Source organism: Lycium ferocissimum, chromosome 12 (genome assembly GCF_029784015.1).
Source record: "Lycium ferocissimum isolate CSIRO_LF1 chromosome 12, AGI_CSIRO_Lferr_CH_V1, whole genome shotgun sequence".
In the NCBI taxonomy this organism is placed as follows: domain Eukaryota; kingdom Viridiplantae; phylum Streptophyta; class Magnoliopsida; order Solanales; family Solanaceae; genus Lycium; species Lycium ferocissimum.
This window is the reverse complement of record NC_081353.1, coordinates 37,259,720-37,273,994: the sequence shown is the minus strand read 5'-3', so window position 1 is coordinate 37,273,994 and position 14,275 is coordinate 37,259,720. Positions and strand designations below refer to the sequence as shown.

The window sequence follows — 14,275 nt, the reverse complement described above, 5'->3', positions numbered from 1 at the left end:
GAGACACACATATAATATAGAGAATTTTCTCTGACATATTTTCAATTGTAATCATAATATGCCTATGATAATATTACCACTTCTGGTGGTCATATGCATAAATCAGTTTAATCATAATGAGGATTAAGTTATATTATCACTTCTGGTGATCATAAGTTTATTGCAAACTCTCATTTATCCACTAAGGAATATCAACTTAACACTGTTGCTCTTCAGGAACAAATTAGAGACATAAATGGTTGAGAACCAATTAGGTCCCTACAAATCTGATGAACCCAACGTAGCTACATAATGTTTACTAACAACTGTCTTCTTCTATGTACAAAGAGGATCTCTTTTCCGCTGTAGTCCCCGTAATTAACAAAATAACTTCCAAATCAATTTATCACTATGGAAAGTGGGTTACATACCTGAGTCATTGCAAACTCACCTAATTTCGTAATGTCCAGAAAATTCTTCATGATTAACAAGTGTTGATTGGAGAGTAGCTTCTCAGCAAAAGTTTTCGTGGACAGAAAGACCCGTTTTATTCGCATAACCCAAATAAGAAAATAATTTCTTCAATTCTAAATTCTAAATTAAAGAATTCAATTCATAATGATAGAGTCTCGTGCTGATAACGTCTTATAAAATAATTAAGCAAGCAAGAAGAATATTTCAGAGAAAGAGAGAAGAGGGGAGAGTTCTTATTTCTCTTGTTAGGGATTGATTTACAATGGAGAAGAACCTCTATATTTATAGGGAAAAAGTGAACGATCCTGTAAAGTCACTAACTCTAATATTTCTCCTAGAGATAGACATCCATAATAATAAATAATATTTATAACACAAATGCTATAATTACAAGACTATTTCCGAGTTCCTTTATTGGTTTTCCGATAGTAGATCGAGAAGGGTATGAGAATCCAACCAACTGGAAAAAGTTCATGAGAAAGAAAAGGAAATTGTGAGTTTTTTTTTTGGCTCAAAGTGATTGTGGAGCATATGCATATTTAAGTTGAGTAGTTTTAAATTTTAAATTCAAAAAAATCAAGATTTGTATTATGTAAGGATATGAATTGTCAAAGGGAGAATGACGTATATACATAATAATAGGGTATATTTATAAAATATGACAAAATTTTCAGTTTAAAAAACATAATGATAGATTTCTTATAAAACATATACTTGCGTATGAAAACTGTATGAAATGTGTATATCTCACTCAAAGCTTAAAACTTCCACTCAAAATTTTATGTATGAAAACTATATGAAATCTCACTCAAGGCTTAGAATTCTCACATTTTTTGTATATGAAAACTGTATAAAAATGGTATGAAATATGTATATAATTGTATAAAACTTGTATAGAGTTCATGTTAGTTTTTGAAAATTTAATACAACTATAATAAACATTATATACAACTTTCATACAATATTCATACAAATTTAATACAATTTTGAATCTCGTTTAAAAATTCGGATGAAATTTAATACAACTACAACAAAATTATATACAACTTTCATACAAATTTAATACAAATTTTTACTTGTTAAATGTACAGAGAGAAAGTGGATCAGAAAAGGAGTAGCTATCGAATTTGAGAGAAGGATTGGAGAGGCGTGACAGTATGGATGACCCTTTCAACATCCACAGCCGATTCCAAAGAAAGATGGGTTGTTCCAATCAGCCAAATAGCCTCCGGTTCCACAAACTCGCTTATCCATGGTGGAACAGGTCCAAATTGATCCTTCTTTATCAAAAGCAGAGTTCCATTATCGACCAAATTCAGTAATTCCAGCATTCCGAGAAGCGCTGAAAAATTCAGTCTTAAAATCGAAGTTGAGTGGTGGTGGTTGTATGGAAACTCTGCATTGATGATATTTTGTTGCGGAACGATGGATTTTAGAGGCAAGGAAAGGAATTTAGAGTGAGGGGTGAAGATTGGGAAAGGAAGAGTTAGGGTTCTGTCGAGTGAACAGAAGGGGAGGGAAGGATTGGTCTTTTTAATATTTTCAGATCCGTTATATTTTGTAAACTATCATTATGTCTTATAAATAAGGAAAAATATACTTGTGTTTTGTAATATAGAGTCTTAAGTAGTATTTTTAGGTTATTTTCCCATTGTCAAATTGAAGAAAGATTTAACCAACAAAATCAAAAAACGGGACGAAGACAATGAACGAAGAAAAATAAAACTGCTATAAAATGGTATTTGTTTTCCGGTGAAATCGGGTTTAACCAAAAAATCAGTTAGAGATTTGTTTTGTAAGGGTTTGAAGACAAGTGAGACGTATCTAATCCCGAGAACTCCTTTTACGAGCTCGATTCAGAAAAGTTAGATCGTGATATAATTTATTGAATAAGAGAAGTAATATAATATGAGCAAAATAGATAAAAATGATCCGAAAGTTATGATTCCGTATATATGCCCCGTTCTCTTCCGAATAGATTGATGTTTACAAGAGTATATGTTTACAAGAATATGTATGGGAAAGAAGATGATCTCAAGAGTGTCCCCGGACCAACTCCCATGAATCTCCCTATTAATACTCTCGTGTTAATCTTACAATGTGGTGGGAAGTCCGCATCTCGCCCTCTCTCTACTTTCTTCCATCCACAGCCCTTTAGTTTATATAGACCCGAACTAGGCTATCCCTACCCTACAAGTCATGATGACAAGGACAAGGACGTCTGTCACCCAAATGCATTATGGCGCTCTGATTAGAGTGGGTGGATGTGGCGGGATTTGACAGACATGGGAGACAGCTATAATATTTCTCCGAGTCGTTGTAGTCTCCGTATACTCCAACTCCCCCGCCGGTGTCATCTTTACCGAACGACTGTATCTATTGATTTATGCGATAGTTACCCCCAAACTCACCATAACTGCATAAATCTTTCAAGCACGACATAACATTGTGTTAGAGTTTGGTGTTCGATAAAAAAATAAAAAAATTAAGTTTGCTGGGCCCATCCAAGTCATCTTTCCGGTGGAGAAAGTTTTTATTTCCTGGTTAGAGTTATTTTTTAGAAAATAAAGTATAAGTTGAGTGACTTGATATAAAAATAAAATAAGCAACTTTATTGGCCAATAAGTTGAGTCACTTTTTGTGAAATTTAGCCTATCCTTTTAATGTGCACAAACATTACAAAGCAAAAAATATGAACCGCAGCTAATCATTAACATGAGGCTGAAAAGAGTTGGAAAGCTATAACCTTAACATATTAATTAATGCCCATCTATTGAGAATATTGCACATTAAATGTAAATATATTTCTTATAATCTAAATTTAGGAGTTTTACTTTATTTAGGAGATTAGAAGATTGTGATTATGAGAGTTGTCTTAGTGTGACTAGAAGATTGTACAGGGTAACTCCAATAATTACAATCTGCTGAATGAAATAAGTTTCTAGACTTATAGCCTGTTTGGCCAAGCTTCTAAAATCAATTTATTTTAAAAAGTATCTTTTTTCAAAAGTATTTTTTATAAGAAGTTTGTGTTTGGTCAATTAATTTAAAAAGTACTTTTGAGCAACAATTAGTGTTTGTCCAAGCTTTTAAAAAGTGTTTTTATGTATATTTTCTCAAAAAATACTTTTCAAAAAGTGCTTTTGGGTAAAAACTATTTTTTTAACCATAAAAAAGCTTCTGCTACTCCCAAAAGCACTTATTTTCTCCTAAAAGCTTGGCCAAACACCTCACTTTTTTTAAAATAAGCACTTATTGAAAAAATAAGTACTTTTGGGGGAAAAATAAGCTTGGCCAAACAGGCTATTAGAGTAAAATAAATATATTTAAGTTGATTTTTGATTATGGAGAGACAAAAACAGTCATGAAATTACTAATAATTCAACCCTCTCAGTTCGTTGGTAATGAACTCGATCAGTTCATAATTGTCACGTAATAACCTTAACCAAAATGCACCAAGTGTTTTAATATAAAAAGATGATGAACATCAAATATCAGTCATAGAAAAAACTAAGCATAACATGAAATTGTTTACCCCGAATTTCGGTAACGATTGAATTTGTAAGTGAGGTATAGGATATGTGGATGAATCTTAATCAATTATTTGGTTGATACGAAATTGATATGGACTTATTTGTAACAAGATATATAGATATGTGAGCTATCGCCTTGAATAAGTATATGACAAAAGTATTGTATTGATTGGATGAATAAAGCCAAAGAACACTGTAGATCCGGACCAAAATCAGAGAGAGAGAGAGAGCTTCATTATATTTTCTATTACAATGTCTAGATATGAAAAAGCCAACCCCTAAAAGTAGGAAAATGTCCTCTATTTATAGGTTTGCCTTATGGGCCTTGAATACAATACAAAGCCTTTTAGAATAAAGAAACCCTAAAAGGATAAGGTAGGTCCGTACGGTCTAACACTCGTACGGTCGTCAATACAGAATGACAGAACGGTCTTGACGCGTGGCAGCACCGCAACTGGTTAATCGGACTAGCGGCCACATTCAACTCGGACATGGAGTAACCGGACTATCGGCCATGTGAGTTTGACTTGGAGAAACCGGACTAACGGCCACTTTGAGTTTTGGTTCGGAGACACCGGATCAACGGATACACTTTTCTTATCTCGGGTCAGCCTCATTCAGTGCAATCCCACCGGTCTGAGGAAAACACTGAACATACTAGTGCTCTTTTGGACCTACCCTCGGCCCCTGGTCTCACCGGTCTTACATTGGCCCGGATTTCACCGCATACAGAAATAGTAACTGATTGTTTTGATTCATCTGGAATTCAACTAGATTGAATATAAGTATGTTGAATTAATTGCTCTTCTTCCTTCTTTTGGGCCTTTCGGAGCCATATGGTCCATGGGTACCTTTGTTGGTGACAATTGCTATTGATCTCAAACCGTTTGAATGGCTGGTACCTTTTATCCCAGTAAGAAATTCTAATGGATAATCCAATATAACCTTCAATATAATATACACCTTCATCAAAATTTATTAGAGTAATTAATATTTAGTAGTAAGTACTCCATTCCTATAGCCTGTTTCAAAAATGTGCTTTTTCATAAGTACTTTCCCAATTTTTTTTGGAGAGTAGCACTTTTGTCAATATCAGAATAATAATTTAGACTTAGTCAACAATTCAAAATTACTTCGTGGGGGGTGGAGGTGGGGAGCGGGGGTGGGGGTACTAATTTTTTCAACTTTTGCTAGTACACAACATTCTTATTTTTTCTTACAAACTTGTCTACATACCTCAACTCTTTAAGAAAAGACACATTTTTTGGGTTAAAAATAAGCTTTTTTGATTTCTCAGAAGCTTGTCAACACTTTAAAATAAATAAATAAAATTTTTAAAAAAACACTTTTGACTTCCTAGAAGCTCAACATGATTAGACATCTCAAGTTAGAACAATGTGAATAAAGTCGTCTCTATTAAGGATAACATTACCCCACCCTCCCACCCCTCCTAAAATGAAACTTTCCGCGAATCGCATTAATCGATGTGAATCGGACTTAGTTAGATCCCAAAACGGGTACCGAAAAACAGAAAAAGTAGCATTCCTAACAAAGTGCACATATGTAAATCATACACGGAGTTCATTGAAAAAGAGAGAGATGACATACTTACTGTAGTGAAGGTTGTAGCCAAGTCATAGTTGTAATCAGCACCATGTCTTTGAGGCAAAACAAATTGGCCATTCTCAACAAAGAGGAATTGAAGTGACAAAATAAAATTTGAGCCAATACCGGTGGAAACAAAAATCTTTGCTATTTCACCTTTTCCCTTTTCATCCCAAACAGTACTTCCCTCCTTTGATGGTCCTCCCACTGGCCCAAACTTGATCATATCCATATTTTTATTTATTCTTCTAGTTTCAAGATTATATATAAAGACATGTAAAACAAAAGGTTAAAGAGTTTTAGACTGAAAGGAAAGGTTTGATGGGGGCTAAAAATAAGGAATGAATTTTAAATATGGAAGAGCTAAAAATAAGGAAACATACTTATGATTTGAAGTCCAAATGAACCACTTACTATTTCGCTCTACATATGCTTAGCCCTTTTTTTTTTTTAAAAAAATAAAAATAAATTATAATATCTTTAAACATTTCTTTGCTTTCAGGGCAGTACTATCGGTTGCTTCATTTGCTTTTTATTTTGAATTCAAATATGGGAAAGATATCATACATTCTAAATGTTTCTTTTTAGTTAAAGAATTGTTAGCTGCTTTCAAACAAATTATAAAGTATAAAGAGTTATTAAGATAACTTTCATTTTGGTGATTAAGGTCACAAAAGGGTAATTTTGAAAGGTTACACAAATGTAGTCATTAAAATTAGTTTTGTTACAAAAAGTTTAAAACAAAGGAGGTAAGTATAATATGTCAAACCAGAAGGGAGGTGAGTGTTATAGTGGTAAACGTGGAGGGAGGTCCTGAAATTAGGAGGGAGGTCCTGAAATTATCTCATAAATTTAATTTAAAATAAGTTCAATGCATAAGGGTGTTCTTTTAGGATGTGTCTATTTGTTTTTGGAATTCACAACTGAAGATTATGAATTTTAATGTGACAGTTAATGTTGAATCTTTAATACAATAAAATATAGGGGTGGAAGAGGTCGGGGTTACATTTGGAAAGAAAGGGAGAGGAAAAACCAAGAATTCAAGTATGGATCATTTTTTTTTTTTGGCTTTATAATCTCCTCGTAGGAGTTCAATCATTGATCATTCTGATGATTACTTTTGCGATGACATTTTGACATGGAGTTTCTATTACACATACAATATATAATATATATATATATATATATATATATATATATATATGTAAGAATGCGAGATGAAGGACTTTGTATAGTACATTCAATTTGATCATCAGAAAGTATAGCATGGGAAGTTTCACCTCACCTACCATGTCATAATTCGTTTCTTGAAGGTGAGCTCCATTCTGTGTTCATTTGAAAAGCATGGTAATGAAGCAAAGATAATTTAAAGCTTATGTTTGATGTTTGTCGGACTTCTGTGGTTTTTCTTTCTTCTTCATTTTTTTATTTTTTATTTTTATTCTTTTGATAAAAGTATTCATAGGATGAAATATGATGGATAAAATGTGTGTACCAGCAGAATTAAATTTTCGGTCTTTCCTTTCTTTTCCTCTTTTCCTAACCCCTCTCATCTTATAGTTTTTGTTTGTTTTTTCTTTTAGTTATATCATTGGATGTGTTTTTTTTTCCACATAACACCCCCGTGTTTTTTCTCTTAATTTTATTTGATGACATTTTCAGATTCTTGATTTGTTTGTTTAATGATATTTTCAGATTCTTGATTTGTTTGTTCTTTATTTTTACTTTAATTATTTGACAAAGATATTGCTTCCTAAGCTAATTATTATTATTTTAATACAATTAATTAATTTGGCTAAATGACAAATGACAAGTCTCTATTGTGTTTGCTTCTTAGCTTTTTGAACTTATAAAGATTCAAACTCTAGTAATTTTTTCATGAGTGAGATAATGTAAAATAATTATTTCACTCATGCAGTCATGCTACCTCCAGATATAAGGAGGTGAAAATATGTACTAATGGATTATTTTACTCATGCCAGTCCTCCAAACTTCATGACACTTTCCTGGAGTTTCAAACAAGCAAAGCCTTTGTTATTAAAAAAAAAAAAAATCGATCTTCTACAAGTTGAAACATGGAACAACTCATTCATAAATGTTCAAATGCGCAGTTCAAACTCCTGGAAAAAAATCATGGAGTTTTAACTTCTAAATGTTAGTTTCAATAAAATTTTCTCTAGTTTTTTCGTGTTTCAACTAGGAGTATTTTTGTTCAAATATTATTTCCACCTTAAAAGCAGCTAAATATTAAGTAGTTTTAAAACAATAGTTAAATATTAATTTGCACCTAAAATGGCTATTTGCCCATTTCTCCCTCGATTTTTTAGGTCTGTTGGTTTGATTTTAACATTTAGTTTGGTATTTCGGTTTGTCTTGAACACTCCTAGTTAGAAGAGTGTGTTTGTGTTATGTTTTCTAGTTTTTATATCAGTGGGACTATTAGCTCTGAATATAATGAACATATTGCACTGGTCACTTAACAGTGTTTCTTCTTTTCTTTTTTTGGTTTTATCGAAATGTTTCGCTAGTTATCTTATCAAAGCTTGAATATACAAAAAGTTATCCGGTATCCATTTAAGTTCCAACTTGAGCTATCATTTAGAATGTGAATTTGAGATGCCATTGGAAGTTGTTGCTGACTGTAAAGCACTACTTAATAAATCTATGCTCTTTAGTGGGAAAATATTCTCCATCTTCTTTTTTTCTAAAGAAGATCCCTTTACCTTTCTCCGTTTTTAGTGTTTTGTGCTGCCTTTTTTTTTTATTCTTCATACATAAGTTAAAAAAACTTTGAGTGTAGAAAAAAGAAAAAAAAAAAAACACTTTCTTTTTCATAAGTGGATTTGTGTTTTGATCATTATAAACAATTATCTGCTAATGTCACTTTAATTAGACATAGACTAATAACCTGATTATAAGTTGAAAACTTGACTTCTCATTCTAGATGCCTCTTCTATTTAGAAATTTAATATGAAGTTCAAAAAATGAAGGGAATCTTAAAGCAACATAAAGTATTTTAATGTGACCTTTACATTCATGATTCAAGTCGTGTTATCAATCACTGAACCTGAGATACTTCGTGCACTAGTATGTGGTTTGTCAAAAAAGGGGGTCTCTTCTACCAGGCTGACGAAGCTAATTTACTTAGATTAAAAGCAAACTACTTCGGGTAAAATTAGATTTAGAAAGTGTTGGGAATTGTTGAATTCACTTGATATATTATTATTATTATTATTATTATTATTATTATTATTATTATTATTATTATTATTATTATTATTATTATTATTATTACTATTAGTATTATTACTATTAGTATTATTACTATTATTATTATTAGTATTATTATTATTATTACTATTATTATTATTATTATTATTATTATTATTATTATTAATAATAATAATAATAATCAAGCTACGTATCTAAATGTTGTGGAAGTCTACAATTAGATAGTATATGTGAGTTAAGATTTCATTGTTTAGCGGGAGGAGTTAAATGAGAATCAAGTTTGCTAGTTGAATAAAATGGTGCATGAATCATGATACATAACAAAACTGAAAAACATTAATTTTTTAGTTGTTAATCTTGATTTGTTTGCAGGAGCTACAGAGGGGTCAGGCAGTACCTCAAGATGAGATCTTCAAGATTACTCACACGAGGAAGGAGAAGAACGCCGATAGTACAGACCGATGGGTTGAGCCCAGGGTTGAGCGAACTTGGGTAAGTCATTAGTTAACAATAATATTCTATCTTTTGTACTAAATTAGACTACTAACATTGTATCCTTCAATTTCAGAATGAATTTCAATAACACTTTGGGGAGTTTCGAGCCACTTAGCCAAGTCGCACGCCGATGACCGAAGAGGTAATACAACAACAGTGGATTGAGAAGGTTGCTCCCCCAACAAGGCATGGGACAGTTTATGGAATGCCTAATCGAGCCTTTCGTCGATACCCGTCGGCCACCTGAATGCATAGATGCCGCGATGATGGCGCGAATTGATCCTAAGGAGTATGAAGCTATGAAGCATCAAGTTGCTCAGCTAACATGAATACTTAATTCCTCGGAGGCTAGGATGTTGGGTATGCAAGCCCAAATTAATAACTTACTCAATTCTGGGGCGTTTTCAATTCCCTTGTGTCCTGGGGATGCTCGTAGGTCTGAGACCCCTACCCAACCCCGACCTTCCCAAGGTAGACGATGTAGGTCACAGGCTGACATAAATCATGCTCTTGTCGATGAGTTTAGTGGGGAGGATACGGATCATATCTCTAACACCTAACATTGACCTTTTTGATTAGTGTACTTTTGGATTCCACCGTTTGCTATGTTTAAATGGATATGTATATTATCTTTAAGGGTTTGAATGTAGTTTTAATTCAAATTAGACGTACTTTTAAGTTTATGATGTTTAAGTGTTTGAATGTTGTTTATGATGTTTAAGTATTTGAATGTAGTTTATGATGTTTAAGTGTTTGAATGTAGTTTTAATTTTAAGTACTTTGAGGTTGGATTTGATTTTTTGTAAGTGTTTGAATGGACAATGTTTAAGTGTTCAAGTGTTTGAACATTGTTTACGGTTGTTATGTTGCATTGTTGATGAATTGGATGGTTGTTTTGGTTGATGAATTTGGTTGTTTGGAAATTGGCGGTGAAATTTGGCAAAAGGAGCAAATGCGGAAAAAAATTCCATTTTTAATCGACCACGGCCCGTATATTTCTAATTTCGACCACGAGGTCGAAATTGTACCCAGAAAAATTTAATTTCAACCATATGTGGCAGAAATTTAGCAAGATTCTTGCCAGATTTCGACCACAATGTGGTCGAAATCCTAGGCCCAATTTACAATTTCGACCACATGCAGTCGAAATTGTGAAAATAAATTTCTTTTTATATTTAAATATAAATAATATTTTCTACCACGTATAGTCAAAAAAATTAAATATAATTTAATATAAAAATAATATTTTCGACCACATGTGGTGGCAAACAGTTTCTTCTCTTAATTTCGGTAGAATTTTATTAAAAAAATTTCGACCTAAGTTTGTGGTCAAAAAATTGATCCAAATAAAGGTTTTTTTCGACCTCGTGGTCGAAATTTTTCGTGAAAACTTTCGTTTTTTTAGTAGTGAGATATGACAATTAGTTTGATGCAAGAATAACGGCCATTAGGTTAGTCTTCCATTCCTACAGGACCACCACTACTAGAAACAGAGGATTTTCCCATCGACATTCAATGGAAAATTTATGCTATAAAATATGATTTTTCTCCGTTATTCCCACTGAATCAGCTCACTGGGAAAACGCATGGTGAGAAATAGTTTCCCATTGAAATGCCGGGAAACTTCCTAATTTTTCCATGTGAAAAAATTATTATTTATTTTTTTCCCACCGACATTCAGCAGGAATAGCCATTGAACATTTTTAGAGGAAAATTCCAATGGAAAAATAGTGATTTTTTTAGTAGTGCACACTTTTCTAAAGGGTGAGGTCCAAAGTTTGTGCTCTATTGATGGAAATATATTATCATTCAATATTAGATTTCATTCTGATATTGATGACTAAGTTCCCGTTTATTCTTCTACTTTTTTTCATGCTTTCGGGATTCAAACCGTACATGTAGTATTGATACTCGACCGGTCAAGACCTCTTAAAGATAGACCTGAAGTCAACCCTTAAATAGATAGTAGCTATTTGTATTAAATTACAAAATTGTAATTTCACATGTTTGATGTTTGATTTAAGGCGTAACTTGGAGAGTCAGAAAATTTATGATGGTTTGATTCCTTCAATAAATTTAGGGATAATTTTAGAGACCTCCCTCCACGTTTATCTCTATAACACTTAACTCCCTTCTGGTTTGACATATTACACTTACCTCCCTTATTTTAAACTTTTTGTAACCAAACTAATTTAAGTGATATATTTTCTCTAATGCTAAAACTACCGTTATGTGGCACCTTTTCTTAAATTTTAGATTTTAGATATAAACATACTCTCAAAAATTTCCCAAATTCTGTTGAAGAATTCAATCAAGTGCTATTATGTTTTGCAATGGTTGATAACCTTATAATAAACATAACTTTTTAATTTAGATCATCTTGGCCCGGTTAACCATGAATTACAAAGAAATTTGTTGATAAATATCCTTTCTGATGGAGTTACCGTACCTTTTCTTTATATTTACTCGTTAGTTTCTACAAAAAATATTATGTGTTTTTTAAGTTCTAGATCAGTCTAAAGTTTTATAATTTGTTTAGTGAATAAAAACGCTTGGTGCTTTTGCATCTAATATAATGTAGCTAATAACCAAGGCTAGGCACAATAGCAATCAATTTTGGACAATTATTTACGGGATGACCTTCGTATTTATCTCTCTCCTCTAAAAGTTAAGATTTCAAATTAGTCGAATGTGTTACCATAAATGAGATAAACTTAAAATTGGATAAATTGAGATAGTCAATATGGTTGAAATAAATAGAATATCAAAAGAAGCACATCGCAAATTATAATACTTATAAAAACCTCAAGTGTCGCCAAAATATTTTTTTCATTATTGTAACCAATATCAATGTCAGTAGTTTTATTTTGAATTCAAATATGGGAAAGATATCATACGTTCTAAATGTTGCTTTTTAGTTAAAGAATTATTTTGCTTTCAAACAAATTATAAAGTATAAAAGAGTTTTTAGATAACTTTCATTTTGATGATTAAGGTCACAAAAGGGTAATTTTGGAAGGTTACACAAATGTAGTCATTAAAATTAGTTTGGTTACAAAAAGTTTAAAACAAAGGAGGTAAGTATAATATGTCAAACCAGAAGGGAGGTGAGCGTTATAGTGGTAAACGTGGAGGGAGGTCTCTGAAATTATCTCATAAATTTAATTTAAAATAAGTTCAATGCATAAGGGTGTTCTTTTAGGATGTGTCTATTTGTTTTTGGAATTCACAACTGAAGATTATGAATTTTAATGTGACAGTTAATGTTGAATCTTTAATACAATAAAATATAGGGGTGGAAGAGGTCGGGGTTACATTTGGAAGAAAGGGAGAGGAAAAACCAAGAATTCAGGTATGGATCATTTTTTTTTGGCTTTATAATCTCCTCGTTGATCATTGATCATTCTGATGATTAGTTTTGCGATGACATATAAGAATGCGAGATGAAGGACTTTGTTAATGAAGCATGGTAATGAAGCAAAGATAATTTAAAGCTTATGTTTGATGTTTGTCGGACTTCAGTGGTTTTCTTTCTTCTTTTATTTTTATTTTTATTTTTTATTCTTTTGATGAAAGTATTCATAGGATGAAATATGGTGGATAAAATGTGTGTACCAGCAGAATTAAATTTTCGGTCTTTCCTTTCTTTTTCCTCTTTTCCTAACCCCTCTCATCTTATAGTTTTTGTTTGGTTTTTTCTTTTAGTTATATCATTGGATGTGTTTTTTTCCCACATAACACCGCCGTGTTTTTCTCTTAATTTTATTTAATGACATTTTCAGATTCTTGATTTGTTTGTTCTTTATTTTTACTTTAATTATTAGACAAAGATATTGCTTTCTAAGCTAATTATTATTATTTTAATACAATTAATTAATTTGGCTAATTATAATTTGGCTAATTATGTGATAATAGCTGTTCAGAACATTTCTCCATCTAATAAGAATTATTTTCGCTTGAGCCATTTAAGTTTGCTTTTTCTTTTTATTTAAAAAAGAAGTATATTGGTTATATTAGAATTATTTTCGCTTGAGCCATTTAAGTTTGCTTTTTCATGGTATTTCAAAAACAAGTACATTACTATTCCTATAAGTAATAAGGGAGTAGGAGAGAAGGCTACTCTACTACCTAGCGGAGGGCCGTTGGAGATAAAACAAGCGATAAAAGGAGGGAAAGGAACATCGGTGATTACTCTTGTTCCGATGACGACGCACTTCGCTCCGTTGACGGCAAAACGTTCCGACGGGGAGTGCAACAATTGAAGATCGTGGAAACACAGTCGGACCAAGGTCTCGCTCCAGGGAGTTCCCAAAAGTGTAGCGGCACCAAAGTGACTCCAAAGCCGGTCTCGGGTGGTCAAGAGCACCGCGAGCTCGATAGGAAAAGAGGGTAAAACCTGGGCAAAACTATTTGCTGGTAGTAAACTTCTTTTTGCTAGAGGAATGAACTTGCAATTTATTGAGCCGATAATTGTCGAAGGGCAAAAAGTCGCACAACTACAACAAAGTGAAATACAGGAAGACACACTCCAAATGGCAACAATCAATCATTCGTATGTAGTTGGAGCCTCTCCTTCCGTTGGGACTATCAATAGGTTCATAGGCTGCTAATTGGAACTTTCGTTTCTAAACCTTCAATTTATTATCACGTTGAGGGGATACTTTGTAGTCTTGTTCAATAGTATCGAGGATAAGAGAGACGATGCTATGTTCTGGTCCATACACTATAAATAACAAGCCTGTGATAATACGATCATGGAATGCTGATTTCAACTTTGGAGAGGAAGTGCTTCGCACTATCCCACTTTGGATTAGATTGCCTAATTTGCCTATGAACTGTTGGGGGAGCTTAACACTGAGCCGTATCGGTAGTGTGCTAGGAACCCCAATCTATGCGGATGAATGTACAACGAGTATAGAAAGGATCTCGTTTGCTAGGATCTTGGTGGAAATGGATGT

General features: G+C 32.6%; 2 protein-coding genes and 1 long non-coding RNA gene across 3 annotated transcripts in view; 1 reads left to right on the top strand and 2 right to left on the bottom strand.

Moving 5' to 3' along the window:
• Window positions 1-9,552, top strand: part of LOC132040707 (uncharacterized) — a 14,824-nt gene extending 5,272 nt beyond the window's left edge. The window contains exon 3 of the long non-coding RNA XR_009410754.1: window positions 9,195-9,552. This is a non-coding gene — a long non-coding RNA (uncharacterized LOC132040707). The remainder of the gene's footprint in view (window positions 1-9,194) is intronic.
• Window positions 1-14,275, bottom strand: part of LOC132040706 (inactive protein RESTRICTED TEV MOVEMENT 1-like) — a 66,015-nt gene that overhangs the window by 2,484 nt on the left and 49,256 nt on the right. The gene's annotated exons all lie outside the window — the stretch shown is intronic.
• Window positions 4,782-5,956, bottom strand: LOC132040895 (inactive protein RESTRICTED TEV MOVEMENT 1-like). Its single transcript, XM_059431585.1, has 2 exons — window positions 5,599-5,956; window positions 4,782-4,931 (listed from the first exon to the last, which is right to left on the bottom strand). The coding sequence occupies exons 1-2, from the start codon at window positions 5,821-5,823 to the stop codon at window positions 4,782-4,784; spliced, it is 375 nt and encodes a 124-aa protein (XP_059287568.1). The 5' UTR covers window positions 5,824-5,956.